Source organism: Schistocerca piceifrons, chromosome 7 (genome assembly GCF_021461385.2).
Source record: "Schistocerca piceifrons isolate TAMUIC-IGC-003096 chromosome 7, iqSchPice1.1, whole genome shotgun sequence".
NCBI classification, from domain to species: Eukaryota; Metazoa; Arthropoda; class Insecta; order Orthoptera; family Acrididae; genus Schistocerca; species Schistocerca piceifrons.
Window position 1 is genome coordinate 568,863,931 of NC_060144.1, and position 17,690 is coordinate 568,881,620.

A 17,690-nucleotide genomic window follows, 5' to 3' on the forward strand; every position below is an offset into this window, starting at 1 on the left:
TTGACATAAATTAAGACACTTGGGTTATTTTTGGCGCTTTCTGGTCTGAAGCTCCAAATTTGAGGCGAATAACTACGAATTACCACTCGACATTTTAATTTTTTGCTTGGATATGCCAGCATATTTGGTTTTCCTTCTCTATAATTTACTTATTCCTTCTCATAAAAAAATACGGTAATTTTAAATACATCGTTACATCATCTCTGACTCAAGGGAAAGACAGACTTATCTTTCTCCGCTATTGACCAATCGAAACTTCTCTTGCAAACCATATAGGGTTTAAATGCAGTTGTCGTTAGGTGTGTACTGTATGTAGGAATTTCTAAGCATTTGTTGTGGTAAGGTGAGTGGTTGCAGCTCAAAATTTTGTACGTCTGTTGCACAATAACACGATAAAATTTTGTAAACACGGAACGACAGTTATGGTTAAGGTAGTGGAGTCTTTGCACGAGGATAGTTCGTTGAAGGCGTAGTACTGTCAAACTAAATTTATACTGAAGTGGACAAATTGTTTTTGTTTGCTATTTATACGTACACAGGTGTGTGTCAAAGAAATACGTCGTTATGAGAAAACTCTGTTTTGGAAGCGTGTGTCCTGTGTATATTTATTGGCCCTAACTGTCAACTTACATTTTAATGTTTTTGTTGAAGTTTGTGACAACCGTTCTATCTTTGCAGGTTAAATAATGGAAGAAAATACGGAGTACTTAAAACTCCCTGTTGAGGAACAGTGTGTACATAAGGTAGGACTTTTTAAAATTCTTTGCCGTAAAACGCGCAGTAAAATAACCAATGTGTGTTTAATATTTCGTGTGAACTTAATGATGATCATACAGGTAGGACAGTAAATAATTCAACCGCTTGTAGCAGTTGGTGTATTACTGCATCTAGGCCGATATGAAGTATGTTACCTTAATTTAAACGTGATAATTCGAGAAGGTGGTGTGACCTTCACGAATATTTGAAATAGCGTTGATGTGCTACGGAAGCAATTATAGTTTAACAACTGAATCGTAATCCTGTTTGTTTTAATAACGGTGAAAAAACATTCGACGTTCACTTTGCTGATGTATAATCTGTTAGTCACGTCGATCGTACACTCATATTTAGAATATTAAATTTTATGTCGAACCACTTACTGACCACTTATTTTTATCCTTTTTTTGTTTCTTTGGTATGCAAAGGCATCCGAAAAGCAGAAACGTCTTTACATGAACATTTGAAAACATTTCTGCTGCTAAAGATTTTATTGCCACAGATAGGTTGTCAAGAGTTTTACAGCCTAGTTTTGCATTCCTTTCTGTGCCAAAACTACATAGCCTACCTAGAGGTACAAATAATTCAAGAATGATTTATTTGTGGCGTAGGGACTACTCAGTAACTGAAGGCAAAGAAGGTTTTCTTTGATATAAAATAGAGGGCATTTCGTAATTACATAGAATATGGATTATGCAGTGATTCCTGGGCAACTTTTCATTTTTCTCTTTCTTTGAAAATAAAATTGCTGATTGGCTACTTGTGTCAATCTCCATGTATTTTAAAGTGACTTCGTCGCAGAAAGGGCGAACTGGTCCATTCCAAATATCTCAAAATAGCACCATTCAGAAATATTCCTTAAACATTGAAATGTTGTACCTACTTTTTGACTGTGGTATACATTATTTTATGTAATCTTAATGCATTAGCATTGTCAGTGTACAATATTGGAGGTTGGTTTAGCAGTTAAAGTAATTCTTGTAGTAACTGGCTTAATCATATTGATTCCTTGGTTTCTTCACTTGCTTGCTGTAATAATTTCTGCTTAAACTGCAGACGTGGTAGGTAACCTATGGAAGTGAATTGCCACTGATATAGCTGTGCCAGAGTAAAATGTTGGTTGTTAAATACCTTGTCCACCAGTCTCCAACAAAATCAGCTCATTGCAAATTCTCAAATCTCCTTTTATAAATATCATTGTAATTTATGGTGGCTTTGAGTTGTAAGAGTGTTTCATGAGATTCCAGTCTCCAGTAATTCATTTTCTAAGGCATAAAATCTTTGTTCTCATATGGCTAAAATACCTCATCAAAAGTAGAATCTTTGTCATCTCCTGATAACTACATCAGGAAATTCAGAAGCTTCTGATTCTAGGAATATTATTGTTTATCCTATTTGTTGAGTTCACTTGGTTTGAGTTCCTCTGGACAGATTCTGTTTAGTGTTCATTGTAACAGTAACAAATATTGCATTGTTTCAGCACCACCTAATAAGCACAGGATTCAATTTCCTCTGTTCTTATGTGATAAAATGGAAGGCTATCGTTGTAATTTCCTTTGATATGTATTTTCTGAACAGTGAATTTAACTCGTAGTGTTTTTTCAGCTGCCCTTCATCCCCTGACATTTTTGTCCTAAAGGGCTCCTTAAAGCTTTGTGCTCATTTGTATTCAGCTTCTCTTGACCTAGAGACCATGCAAAGCCTATACCCTTTGTCCTGTAGCATCCACTGGAACAATGCCAGTAAGAGAAATCGATCACCAATCTAAAGGAGCATGACAGTTTCAGTATTTGAAACTGTATGGAGGGAGTGGAGAAATCTTCCAGAAAAACAAACTGTACCTAAAAAAAATTAAGACCAAAAGTACTAGATGATGGGAGATAGAACTCTAGTTAAGACATATTGAAGAGGTAGGCTACAAAAACCTATAGTTAGCTAGATGTAGTTTCCTTTATGATTGTTGTCTCTAATAATCAAGTGGCATTGAGTTGGATGCCACGATAAACGGAAACGTCCGATTCCTTCCGTCTGCTTTGACCAATGATGTCACCAATATGGCGGAAACGACCATTCACGACGACTCCCATATCGCGACTATGACTTCATTACGTAAACATGACAGCAAACACAAAGATGGATCGAAAAACCATCAAACACATATTCCTCCAAAAATATAATGAAACTAACGGGACAAGCGGGGGAAATTGGGGGTTTTTGGGGTGGGGACAAACTAAAAATAAACACACGCCACTAAACTAAACAATGAAAATGATAAAATAAAATAACCACAACCTTCCCAAAACCAACTAAAAAAAAGTGCACTGGAATCCTATATAGGTCAGCAGAAACTACCGATACCAAATCATAAAACCCAAAACTACAGCCACGTCCACAACCATAACTTCCTCAAAAACACAATAAAATTGGAATTGAACACTTCGCTTGACCTGTTGTCCTTATGACATCTTCACATATAGCCATCCCTGGTCCGAGACGCAGGAACTTTAGTAAGCCTCATTTCTTCACGACATACTGAACACTTCACGACTTCATCCAAAAATCCGAATAGTTGAAGAAATTTTATTGGAGGCAACGCATTGTCCCCCACCATTGCCAACAACCGAAAACTGTTGACATTGTCAGTCATAACCATACCTACCAAAGACATAAACAAAGCAATTTACCAAAATTCACACACGATGAACAGAAAAATACTACAATAATGTTGGCATAACAAAACCAAAATCGTTAACTCACTGAAAAATATTCTGCTGAAAGCACAGTCACTACAAATACCACACACGTGCAATGCTACCACGCAGGTGAACCCTATACACCACGTAACACGTTACCCGTAAACACACCGCCAGAGATCACCACCGACCGCAACAATACGCCACCTATAAAAATGCCACACACGCAAACTAAACCAAAAACATCACCAAACACACCACCAGAGAGCACCACTGATCACATCAAAATGACACCTACAAACACGCCACTCTCACAAACTACATTCTGCGCCATTGAGACGTCACACACAACAGCCGCCTTACGTCACAGGTCAAAGGCGACAGGTGGAATCGGACGCTTCTGTTGACCCAAGGAAAGGTCAGTCTCCACTAGTTTGTGTGAAATCCCTGAAATACTGTTTTCTTTTTATGAGCCTGTGTTACACAAAAAAATGCCAGTGTTGGATGAATTCAGTTATTTTTTGCATGAGAGAGGGAGAGACCTTGAAGCCGGGCAAGTCCACAGTAAGAATTTTTTTTCCCTATGCTACAAAGACTGTTCATACTCCGCAGCATTCATGAAATGAAATGTTTCAGTTTATGACAGGTAGCTATCTGTGTGCACTGATGGTAAATTATTGGAATAAAAAAAAACACTATGGCTACTGGTCTGATGTAAGAATTTCGATTTGAATTTACTTATTCAGCTTGCATATTGATTTCATTGCACTTTTAGAAGGTTGGCAGACTTACAAATTTGTTGTTACAGTTTTCAGTTTGAATTTTGTTTTGATCCGGGTCTTCATGTTGGTTTGTCTTAACCAGTCTGTTCACACAGCTGCTACAAGCTACATCCACTTGAACCTACTTACAATAATCAAGCTGTGGTCCACCTTTGTGATTTCACCCTCTTTTGCCTCTGTTACGAAATTAACAATGCTTTGATGCCGTGGGACGCATCTTATCAACCAGTCCTATCTTTTAGTTGTACTATGAACTTTTGTCCGTGGGACACAATACACTTCTGTCCCATTTGGGGGTGGGGGAAGGGGGCAGAGATCTAACTCGAAATCTTAGCTTCCTGTTTGTCACCCATAATACAATGAATGACTGATCCTCCTGATATCCTCACCTAGTGTCAGTTCATAGCTCTTATTCCAGGTGAACCTTTGGCCGCACCGCACTGTGCCTTCACTTGTGCACGTTGTGCAGTCTTTTCACACTCTGTTCAGTGTTCTCTGGAAGTCATTCTTGTAACAGTGTCACAACTGTTGACTGTACACTATACATATTACTCACAACTCTTCTATTTTATCAGTGAGTCTGAGACTAACAGCAGTGATGTTTGTCCCAAGGAAACCCCATTCATCACAGTTTCCCTAATTCAATTTGGTATCTCTTTACCTGACCTACCTAAATAATCATCATTCTTTCATCTTATCACAGTTCCAACATGTTTTCTTGGTCTGCACTGTTCGTCCACATGTCACTTCTGTACAGTGATGAGCTCAAGGCAAGTGCCTGCAGAAAAGACTTTGACACCCAAACTCATGCTGTGTGTCTTTTTCTGAAAACACTTATTGCCAATCTACATTTTGTGTCAGAGATGTTCTGTACTTGTCATCGTCACATATTTTTCTGCCCTTTTGCCCAAGTAGCAAAACCCGTGTACTAACTTTGTGAGAGTTCCTCATCTCATTCTTTCAACATAGTCTGATTTTATTGCAGCTACATGCCATTACCTTCGTTTCACTTTTGATGTTCTGTTTTGCACATTTTTCAAGGCAGGGTAATTTTGTCTTAAATCGTACAGGTCATGTCAACTCGGTCCTGAACTTCACTGGAAAAAATATGTATTAGACCTTTATATCATAAGTGTTAAGAAATGAAGTGTTTTTGTTTTTCTTAATTTTTGTAAATGGTGCGGTCCTTTGAAAAGTGTATATTTTGTAAATAATTCGTAAAACAGTAGATAACAAAAATATATCACCAATAAACAAAGACCTGACAGGTGTTTGGCTTAAAGCTCCCTCTTAGTGTGATAAATTTAGTTGACACCTGCACACATATGAGCTTCCTTTAACTTACAAATTTAAGATGATAATACAAAATTTAATTTTTTCACTTAAATTTTTTTTCTAATTTGGAAAGACACAGAATGCTATCTTTTGTCATATTACCAGATATTAATGATGTTATAAACAGTATCTTCTCTGCTCCATTTATTTGAATTATGTAAAAATTTATTACTAAAAATGTAAAAAATTGCATTTTTTGAGTTTTTACAAATTATTTACTCTAAAACCCTCATCTGAAAACTTGAGAATTAAACAAAATATTGTTAGGGTTAGTATGTTAGTAGTCAGTGCAAACACAGTGGTCAATATTTTTTTTGTGTAAAGTGTTAAATTTGTCAACATTCTGCATGTGCATCACAGAATTTCTAATGTAATATTTGCATGTTGGCAAGATTGTTTACCGTGCTCTTCTGTTTATAACAAACATGTGAGAACTTGCACATAATCCATTCTCCATAGAGTTTTGTTTGGTTTGAATTTTTTGTTAGACACAATGTAAGTGAGGAAATACAGTAGTGAAAGAACGAGGAATATAGACTACGAAAAAGACACAAGAGGGTGGTGTTTAAGAGAAGTGGAAAAAAGCTTCAGTTGCTGGAAACCTATCGGAGGTATTGCAGAAATATCTTGGTCTCAGATAATTGTATTAGCATCACATACATCGTGCACAAATTGCTACTCTCGCTACGAGAAGAAATTCAGTGACAACCCACATGTATGATCACCATCACCCAAATGTGAAACTGAAGGAGACAGTGCAGACGTTTATAATCCTGGGTGTGAATGTTAGCATTTCTGCTGTAGCCCCTACTTTATCCTCCCCTTAAACATCCAGAAAACGTAAGAAGCAGAAGAAGAAAACAGCAAGTAAAAAGAAAAGTGGGAGAAATTGGAACAAGTTTTACACAATCATCATCAGAACTTTGTGAAGTGTGTCATGTAGATGCACATAGTGCAGAACCTGAAGATATTGATACGTGCACAAAATGTGGTGTGTGGTTTCAAAACCTAAATACTGCTATTTTGGCAGCCACTTGTACTGAGATACCAGGTAGCTACTCAAAGCAGCAGATACAGAAATACATACCCACTTCCTCACCGTATTTGACTTGTTGTTGCTGTGGTCTTCAGTCCTGAGACTGGTTTGATGCAGCTCTCCATGCTACTCTATCCTGTGCAAGCTTCATCTCCCAGTACCTACTGCAGCCTACATCCTTCTGAATCTGCTTAGTGTATTGATCTCTTGGTCTCCCTCTACGATTTTTACCTTCCACGGTGCCCTCCAGTACCAAATTGGTGATCCCTTGATGCCTCAGAACATGTCCTACCAACCGATGCCTTCTTCTTGTCAAGTTGTGCCACAAACTCCTCTTCTCCCCAGTTCTATTCAATACCTCCTCATTACTTATGTGATCTACCCATCTAATCTTCAGCATTCTTGTGTAGCACCACATTTCAAAACCTTCTATTCTCTTCTTGTCTAAACTATTTATCGTCCATGTTTCACTTCCATACATGGCTACACTCCATACAAATACTTTCAGAAACGACTTCTTGACACTTAAATCTATACTCGATGTTAACAAATTTCTCTTCTTTAGAAATGCTTTCCTTGCTATTGCCAGTCTACATTTTATATCCTCTCTACTTCGACCATCATCAGTTATTTTGCTCCCCAAATAGCAAAACTCCTTTACTACTTTAAATGTCTCATTTCCTAATCTAATTCCCTCAGCATCACCCGACTTAATTCGACGACATTCCATTATCCTCGTTTTGCTTTTGTTGATGTTCATCTTGTATCCTCCTTTCAAGACACTGTCCATTCCGTTCAACTGCTCTTCCAAGTCCTTTGCTGTCTCTGACAGAATTACAATGTCATTGGCGAACTTCAAAGTTTTTATTTCTTGTCCGTGGATTTTAATAACTACTCCGAACTTTTCTTTTGTTTCCTTTACTGCTTGCTCAATATACAGATTGAATAACATCAGGGAGAAACTACAACCCTGTCCCGCTCCCTTCCCAACCACTGCTTCTTTCATGCCCCTCGACTCTTATAACTGCCACCTGGTTTCTGTACAAATTGTAAATAGCCTTTCGCTCCCTGTATTTTTACCCCTGCCACCTTTAGAATTTGAAAGAGAGTATTCCAGTCAACATTGTCAAAAGCTTTCTCTAAGTCTACAACTGCTAGAAACGTAGGTTTGCCTTTCCTTAATCTTTCTTCTAAGATAAGTCGTAGGGTCAGTATTGCCTCACATGTTCCAACATTTCTACGGAATCCAAACTGATCTTCACTGAGGCCAGCTTCTACCAGTTTTTCCATTCGTCTGTAAAGAATTCGTGTTAGTATTTTGCAGCTATGACTTATTAAACTGATAGTTCGGTAATTTTCACATCTGTCAACACCTGCTTTCTTTGGGATTGGAATTACTACATTCTTCTTGAAGTCTCAGGGAATTTCGCCTGTCTCATATATCTTGCTCCCCAGATGGTAGAGGTTTGTTAGGTCTGGCTCTCCCAAGGCCATCAGTAGCTCTAATGGAATGTTGTCTACTCCCGGGGCCTTGTTTCGAGTTAGGTCTTTCAGTGCTGTGTCAAACTCTTCACGCAGTATCATATTTCCCATTTCATCTTCATCTACCTCTTCTTCCATTTCCATAATATTGTCCTCCAGAACATTGCCCCTGTATAGACGCTCTATATACTCCTTCCACCTTTCTGCTTTCCCTTCTTTGCTTAGAACTGGGTTTCCATCTGAGCTCTTGATATTCATGCAAGTGGTTCTCTCTTCTCCAAAGGTCTCTTTAATTTTCCAGTAGGCAGTATCTATCTTACCCCTCGTGAGATAAGCCTCTACATCCTTACATTTGTCCTCTAGCCATCCCTGCTTAGCCATTTTGCACTTCCTGTCGACCTCATTTTTGAGACGTTTGTATTCCTTTTTGCCTGCTTCATTTACTGCATTTTTGTATTTTCTCCTTTCATCAAGTAAATTCAATATTTCTTCTGTTACCCAAGGATTTCTACTAGCCCTCGTCTTTTTACCTACTAGATCCTCTGCTGCCTTCACTACTTCATCCCTCAAAAGCTACCCATTCTTTTTCTACTGTATTTCTTTCCCCCATTCCTGTCAATTGTTCCCTTATGCTCTCCCTGAAACTCTGTACAACCTCTGGTTCTTTCAGTTTATCCAGGTCCCATCTCCTTAAATTCCCACCTTTTTGCAGTTTCTTCAGTTTTAATCTACAGGTCATAACCAACAGATTGTGGTCAGAGTCCACATCTGCCCCTGGAAATGTCTTACAATTTAAAACCTGGTTCCCAAATCTCTGTCTTACCATTATATAATCTATCTGAAACCTTTTAGAATCTCCAGGGTTCTTCCATGTATACAACCTTCTTTCATGATTCTTGAACCAAGTGTTAGCTAGACTCAGACTTTATAAAATAAAGAATGAGAAAGGTGTTTGGTCATTCCCAGATTCTTACTGTGGGCTTTCATTGCGCTTACTGTTGATCTGGAATATTACCTAAGTGATGACAAAGATTGCAGAAGACAAAGTCCTGACCTGGTTGATGTTATCTGCCTTGGTGAAAATGGTGAAAAAGTTAAACAGGTAAAAAGATATGACAAGATCAATAAGAGAAGCATGTCTCCTAATGAAAAAGGATAGCCAGAATTTAAAAATTGGTTTCGCAAAATTTTACTCCTTGTGAGTAAAATGGGGTAAATTGCCAGCCAGTGAAGGAAGTATGTACATGTATTTACTGCATTAATTTGAAACTTGTTTGTTTAACCACAAGCAGTGTATAGTCTTACCTCCTTCACATCAACTGTTGATTTTCACTCATTCATAATAGACTCTTCTAATAAGCTTAGAGAGGAGTAAGATGTACAAATAACTTTTTTACTTACCTCCTTTTCTCGTAGTTGGCTCCAGTTCGTTGTGTTTAGGGGTTAATTTTTGAGGCTGAAATTTTTGACATAATAGGTTCCAAATGACATAATAATTTTGACATAAGCCTGCTCCGTAATTTGTTTCTGCTATTTTATTACATCGCATTCTTCTGTATCACACTGTCTTTACAATCTCCACTTGTAAATTGAAAATTACATTGTTATTGCCAAAATTAAAAACATGTCTGATCACATCTGAGGCACGCCTACAACTAAAACATTATGCGGTACTAACAATATTCCATTGAAGAGTTTACAAACTTTCTTGGCAAAAGAAGAATCTTTACCAAGTTACATCATTATAAATGAATCTAGAAATAAATTTAATATATATCAGATTGCGCAAGTAATTAAATGAATTTCGAGTTGCCAGATAGTTTGGGATTTCAAGTGTTTCGAAAAGAAGAGTAATTTTAACTGTACATACAGAGTTATTACATATCGATTGTAACAGCAAAAATAAATTTCTTTTTATACATTTTAGCCTGAAATATAATACATTGTGTACAAAATTATATGAAATTCTTGTAGTCAAGTGGCTGAGATAATATTAACCTGTTTAAAAGGTAGAAAGTATTTTTTGGTATCTAGAACTTCTGTTGAATAAAGTTAATGTTATAGAAGGATGTCCCTTTACAAGTGTCACAGGAAAGAAGTACATAGATATTGAGCTGATGCTTTTGTGTATATGCCAAGAGGTGCTATATAAAAATTGGTTGCAAGAGTGTGCAATGTGGTCTGGTGTTGAAGCATTACACCTTCAGGATACTGACAACGACATAACCTATGCATTGAGGGAGGGAGGAGAGTTGGTGAAGACGATGGTAGAGCAAGAGAAGTGTGTTACAGAGGTTAGGCATTGGGTCTTGGAAGGAATAGCTCACCATCTTATGTGGACAATTCAGAGACAGGTCATACCAGACGTAAAATCGGACAGAATCCCAGAATACTGCACATTAGTTCTTCGCTGAGAATTGATCTGTTGCTTTGCGGAACGAAAGCAAAGTTACCACTGGAACACATCACAGGTATAAATATTTGCATGTGTTGCTCACTTCCTGGAAACATCACACTGTTTTGGTATTGTCAGTGATGCTCTTATTCATGACATTGCACATGCATGCTTCACTGTCAGCATGATAATTGATGACATAGCATGTAAAGGCCACGCATTTACTAAACAAGTGTGTATGACTGATGGTGCAGTGTCTCAATGTAAAAACAGCTTTCAGATTTATGAGCTCGGTCAACATTGTAGTACAAGAATTAAGTCAAAAAGAATGGATATTTTCAGCAGTAGGTCATGATAAAAGTGCATGTGATGGGATAGGCGGTCTCTGTAAACATCTTGCAACAAGATTTAATTTCCAGCATGAAGCTGTCAATGCTATAAGAATGCCGCTGGGTTTGTACACACCGTATCAACATTAGTAACAAACATGGAAACTCCTAATTCTAAATGAAAGTGCATTAAGGGAATTCTGTTTAAAAAAGAGAGAAGAGTGGTCTGCTATGAAGCCTGTAGCAGGATTTAAAGTTGCTACTGGGTTGCATCCCGGAGTAGCACATACATTGCAAGAATGTTTCTCCACAAAATACAGCCTGTTACTGTGTGTGACATGGCTCTGCATACACAGTATACATTAGAAGACTTTGTAGTGAGCCACTTCATTTCTTGTGTGTATGACAATCACTGATGGAAGGGAGAGATAAAGTGTCTCTCATGAACGGGAAAATACAATTGCCTCCTTTACGACACCTCATGGTTCTGCCAGTGCTTTCATATGCCCATCATCAAGACCAGCGTGCAGTTCCCATTTCCCAAGTACTGCTCTTGTTGAATCATTCAGATCTGCTGTACAAGTTTAATGAGAACCAGATGGAAAAAAAAAATGAACTCTTTTTCAGCAGTTGAGTGTGGATTGGTACATGTAGGCAATTTTAATTCATAGAAGATTGTGAAATACAATAGTGACAGAAGACAATAATTTGTGAATAATATCACAAAAAGAAAAATGAGTACAAGTGTTCTATATATATCTCATGTTTGCTTTCGAACAAAATTATGAATTGTTTTCCCACTCGCTTATAATGTTGTGGAGTAATTATTTTGATTCAGAAATGTTAGTTTTGCATTACGTTTGCTTAAAATCAACAATCATTTTAAAATATTTAAGTGTCCATGGTAAATTTTTTTTTTTTTAAGAGGAGAGCTATGTCTACCTAAAAAATTTCTCACATTTTGTACAGACTAATATTACAGACTAAGGTTGTACGTTCCCTAAGTACAACGATCAGCTAATGTACCATGAAATTTTTAGAACATTTGGGATGGGGGTTTTGGAGAAAATAAGTTGTAAATAACCAAAAATTTTCAAATTCTCTAATCTTTATGTAAAAATACTTTCACAGTTTAAGCATTTTATGCATTAATGTCATAGCAAACAGTTAGCAGTCCTTCCACTTTATCGTTTCTCAAGACAGTTCACATCCTGTGATTATTCTCAAAATGTTACAAATTTTTCCAAAAAAAAGCTCAGAAAAGTGTGTGTGTGTGTGTGTGTGTGTGTGTGTGTGTGTGTTAATCCCATCTCATGGTATTGGGGACAAAGTATTTGTTGACAGTAAATTCAGATCTGTATCATTTTTTGGTTTCCTTATTACAAGTTTCCAATTTTCCCTTTCTTTAAGATATTTTCACAAATACTGTCATTTAGAGAGGTCTTTAGTGTTTTACAAAAATATTGTAGTTCTGGAGAGGTATTGTGTGGAACTTCGGCATATACACTATGTGATCAAAAGTATGCGGACACCTGGGTGAAAATGACTTGGAAGTTCATGGCGCCCTCAATTGGTAGTGCTGGGATTCAATATGGTGTTGGCCCACCCTTAGCCTTGTTGGCAGCTTCCACTCTCACAGGCATATGTTCAATCAGGTGCTGGAAGGTTTCTTGGGGAATGGCAGCCTATTCTTCACAGAGTGCTGCACTGAGGAGAGGTATTGATGTCGGTCGGTGAGGCCTGGCATGAAGTCGGCATTTCAAAACATCCCAAAGGTGTTCTGTAGGATTCAGATCAGGACTCTGTGCAGGCCAGTCCATTACAGGGATGTTATTGTCGTGTAACCACTCCGCCACAGGTCTTGCATTATGAACAGGTGCTCGATTGTGTTGAAAGATGCAATCGCCATCCTCAAATTGCTCTTCAGCAGTAGGAAGCAAGAATGTGCTTAAAACAATAGGCCTGTGCTATGATAGTGTCATGCAAAACAGGGGGTGTGGGCCCCCTCCGTGAAAAACAAGACCACACCATAACACCACCACCTCCTAATTTTACTGTTGGCACTACACACGCTGGCAGTTGATGTTCACTGAGCATTCGCCATACCCTCACCCTGCCATCAGATCGCCACATTGTGTACTGTGATTCGTCACTCCACACAACGTTTTTCCACTATTCAGTCGTCCAATGTTTACACTCCTTAACCAAGCGAGGTGTTTGGCATTTAACAGCGTGATGGGTGGCTTATGAGCAGCTGCTCGACCATGAAATCCAAGTTTTCTCACCTCCTGCCTCATTCAGCATGTTAAGAGGCTATTCCAGCAGGTATGGAGGGAAAAGGGTGAAACAAATTGCATATTGTAGCACATGTCATCTGGCCTCAGAGGTCAATCTTGGGTCATTTCAGAGACTGACAGAGAAGTTTGAGAAGACCCTCCTTGTGCAAAGTGTTTCAGTGGAGCTCACAATTTGCAGCATTGTCCCTAGAACTGATTTTGGCCCATTGGTTCTGGGTCGAGTGGCAGGACTGAGCCAGAAACTTCGAAGCTTCTGTGACAAACTAGGCTGCAACTTCCTGGACTTGAGCCAAAGAACTGAGAGCTGTAGGGTGCCCCTAAATGGGTCAGGTGTGCACTAAGCATGAGAGACTGCTACTCAGGTAACTGACTTTGTGTGGGGTGCGTACAAGGGTTTTTCAGATTAGGCGATTCTCCATCCTGTCCAGATAACAACAGCTGTATGAAATCCAGAAGCATCAGTGTAAGATCGAAAGAAATGCCTCCTACAGGTGAGAATATTAAAATCCTAATGGTAGACTGGCAAAGCATTTGCAGCAAAGTGCCAGAGTTTGATGTGCTCGGAAAAAAAAGCAGTGAAGCTCACCTAATAATTAGGTACAGAAAGGTGGTTGAAACCTGAAATTGATAGCAGTGAGATTTTTGGGGAAAATTTAAGTGTATATCGAATGGACAGGGAAATCCACTGAGATAGAAATGAAAGCTACATGTTAGATTGTTTGGCAAGGATTCAGTATCATTGGTGGGTAAAAAAATTGGATCCTTTTATCACCCATCAGACTAATCTCCTGATGTTACCATAAACTGTAGGGAAACCCTCGGTTCCCTAATCATTCTGAAATGATCAGTAGACTGTTTAACCATCTGCCAATCAAGTAGCAAAGCTATAGTTTTATTAGTAATGGGTGTGATAAAACATCCTGTGAAATATTGCTAAATGCCTTCTCTGAAAACTACCTAGAACTGATAATTAGGAGCCCAATCATTATGGAAATATATTGCATCTAATGGCAACAAATAGACCTGACCACCTCGAGGATGTCCACATCGGTGACCATAACGGGGTTGCGGCAGCAGTGATTACTGAGGTGCAAAGGACAACTAAACCAAGCAGAAAGATAAAGAAAGAAAGAAAGAAAAAAATAGGGATATAGACACAGAGATGTTGAATGAAACATTTGACTGACAAGAGAGCAATGCATGATGTCTTCAATGACTATCATAGCAGAATGTTGTCAAATGATATTTCACAAAACCAAAGAAATTCTGGTCATATGTAAAGGCACCAAAGTTGGTGTCCAATCCCTAGCGAATGAAACAAGAAATTAAGGCTAGCAAAGCAAAAGCTGAATGCTTAGCTCAATTTTCAAATGTTCTTTTACAAAGGAAAACCCTGGAGAATTGCCCCAATTTACTCCTCATACCACTGAAAAGATGAATGAAATAAATATTAGTGTCAGTGGCGTTGAGAAACAGCTGTAATTGTTAAAATTGAACAAAGCTCCAGGCTCTGGTGGAATCCCTGTCAGCAGCAGCAGCAGCAGCAGAATTTGCTGCTGAGTTAGCCCCTTTTCTGACTACTTTTCTGACTAATCTACTGTAGATCCCTCAAATAAGAAACCCTGTCCAGATCTTGGAAAAAGGCACAGGTCACACATATCTATAAGAAGGGTAGTAGAAATGATCCACAAAACTACTGTTCAGTATCCTTGACATCAGTGTGCTGTAGAATCTTAGAAAATATTCTGAGCTCAAACGTAATGTGGTACCTTGAACAGAATGACCTCCTTAATGCCAACCAGCATGTATTTCAAAGGCATCGATCATGGGAACCCAATTCGCACTTTTGTCACATGACATACTGAAAGCTTTGGATCTAGGCAACCGGGTAGATGGAGTGATTCTTAATTTCTGGAAAACATTAGACCCTTATTGTCAAATGTGTGATCATATGGGCATTAAGTGAAGTTCATGAGGACTTTTTGGTAGGGAGGACACAGCATGTTATATTGAATGGAGAGTCATCATCAGATGTAGAATTAACTTCAGGTGTGCCCCAGGGAAAGGTGTTGGAACTCTTGCTGTTCATGTTATATATTAACGACCCTGTAGACAGTATTAATACCAACCTCAAACTTTTTGCAGATGAAGCAGTTATCTATAATGAAGTACTGTCTGAGAGAAGCTGCATGAACATTCAGTCCAATGGGTTCAAAGATTGACAACTTGCTCCAAATGTTCAGAAGTGTAAAACTGTGCACTTCACAAAACGAAAAAACATAGTATCCCATGACTATAATATCAGTGTGTCACCGTTGGAATTGGCCAATTCGTACAAATGCCTGGGTGTAACACTTTGTAGTGATGTGAAATGGAATGATGATGACATAGGTTCAGCCGAGGGTAAAGCAGGTGGTAGCCTTCGGTTTATTGGCAGAATACAGGGAAGTGCAGTCAATCTACAAAGGAGAATGCTTAGAAATCACTTTTCCGACCAGTTCTAGAATATTGCTCAAGTGTTAGGGACATGCACCAAATACAAATAACAGGAGATAGTGAATTTATACAGAGGAGGGCAGCATGATTGGTCCCAGGTTCATTTAATCCATGAGGGGGTGTTGCAGAAATACTGAAGGAACTGAACTGGCAAACTCTTATAGGCAGATGTAAACTAGCCCAAAAAAATCTCTTAACAAAGTTTCAAGAACCGGCTTCAAATGGTGATTCTAGGAGTACACTACAGTCCCCTACATATTTGCTCACACAGATATCTTGAGAATAAGATTAGAATAATTACTATACGCACAGAGGCATTCAAACAACCATGCTTCCCGTACTTGTGTGAATGGGATGTACCCTCTGCAGTGCACCTCTCTGTGGTTTCTGCATTATAGATGTAGATGTACAAAAAAGCCTTTAGATAGCATGGTGAGAAAATTGTATAGTGTACGTGATAGGCTGTAACTGTCTCTTCTCGGTTGGTCCCCTTTGAGTCCCTGTATTTTATCTTTGTTACTTCAGAATTTGTCAACAATGTCACATATCTTATCTATCCTCCAGGAGAAGTCATAGGGTAAGTATTGCCTTGTACATTCCTGCATTTCTCCAGAATGCCAGTTTGTCTTCCCTAGATTACCTACTCATTTGTTCCAACCTTTGGTAGATAATTCAGTATCATTTCATCTTGTCCTCAGTCATCCTTGGTCCCTTATGTCCTCCGTGTATCCTGAAAATGCTACTGGTCTTCACTCTTACATTTCAATTGTGTGTTTTTGCCCATGTTGATCTTCTTTTCTGCATCCTTTGGCCAATATTAGCTCCTGAGTACTATAGGTCTGTCAGTACCTGAATTATTTTTTTAAAAAGTACCCACTCTTCCTGTAACTAAGGGGGTCCTCTCTTCCTGTAACTGCAGAGTGAAAATCTCATTCTGGAAACATCCCCCAGGCTGTGGCTAAGCCATGTCTCCGCAATATCCTTTCTTTCAGGAGTGCTAGTTCTGCAAGGTTCGCAGGAGAGCTTTTGTAAAGTTTGGAAGGTAGGAGACGAGGTACTGGCAGAAGTAAAGCTATGAATAACAAGCGTGAGTCGTGCTTCGGTAGCTCAGTTGGTAGAGCACTTGTCCGCGAAGGCAAAGGTCCCGAGTTCAAGTCTCGGTTGGGCACACAGTTTTAATCTGCCAGGAAGTTTCACATTGAAGACAAGTTTGGCGAAGTGGACTCCCTGAGCAAGATGTGGTCGGGTTCGTTGCTGATCAAAACTGCTTCAGCTGCCTAATCTACGGCCCTTCGTGCCTGTACCCATCTTGGCACAAGTCCTGTGTCCATTACCCCCACCAGTCTCTAAATATGGTACAAGGTGTGATTTTTCACAGGGACTTCATCCTTCAAACTGATGAGGAACTTTGGGACAATCTCGGACGGCGCGGTGTTCACTTTGTTTGGAGTGTCCAGAAGGGTCCTAAAGACAATCACATTGATACTGGTGCCTTTATCCTGGCCTTTGAAGGGGATACCCTCCCTGAGAAAGTTAAGATTATGGTTTATCGATGTGATGTGAAGCCGTACATCCCACCTCCTATGAGGTGTTTCAAGTGCTTATGTTTTGGATACGTCTTCCCGCTGTTCACAGGCCCCTCTCTGTGGTGACTGTGGACGTCCACTCCATGAGGGGAGTCCCTGTGTTCCCCCTCCTGTGTGTGTAAATTGTCATGGTAGTAATTCTCCGCATTCACCAGATTGCCCAGTACATAAGAAGGAAAAGAAGATACAGTAGTATAAGTCCCTCGATCGTTTAACCTACACAGAGGCCCGTAAGAAATATACACGTCTTCACCCTGTGTCCATGACATCTAGTTACGCCTTGGTTACATCTTCACCCTTTCCTCCCCCTTCCTTACCCCCATCCTGGACCCCTCCCCTCCCCCCCCCCCTCCCCTGCGGCTCCCACACCTTCTCCTCTGGGTGCTGCTCCCCCTCCCCAACCGGAGAAGTGTCCCACTCCTTCGGCGTCTGCCGGTCAAGGGCGCCTCTCCCGGGATGCCCCTTCCCGGTACCTTCCAGGCCAAAGGTCTGCTGCCGCGCGA

General features: G+C 39.3%; 1 protein-coding gene across 2 annotated transcripts in view; it reads left to right on the plus strand.

Moving 5' to 3' along the window:
* The first annotated feature begins 268 nt into the window (after positions 1-268).
* Positions 269-17,690, plus strand: part of LOC124804734 (protein mini spindles) — a 145,235-nt gene continuing 127,813 nt past the window's right edge. Inside the window, exons 1-2 of one of the 2 annotated variants that reach the window (XM_047265027.1) lie at positions 269-343; positions 679-743. In XM_047265027.1, coding sequence (XP_047120983.1) covers positions 687-743 — 57 coding nt within the window. In that variant the 5' untranslated portion in view covers positions 269-343; positions 679-686. Of the gene's footprint in view, positions 344-365; positions 540-678; positions 744-17,690 lie in introns of those variants that run through there. The other variant, XM_047265028.1, reaches the window with a different exon arrangement.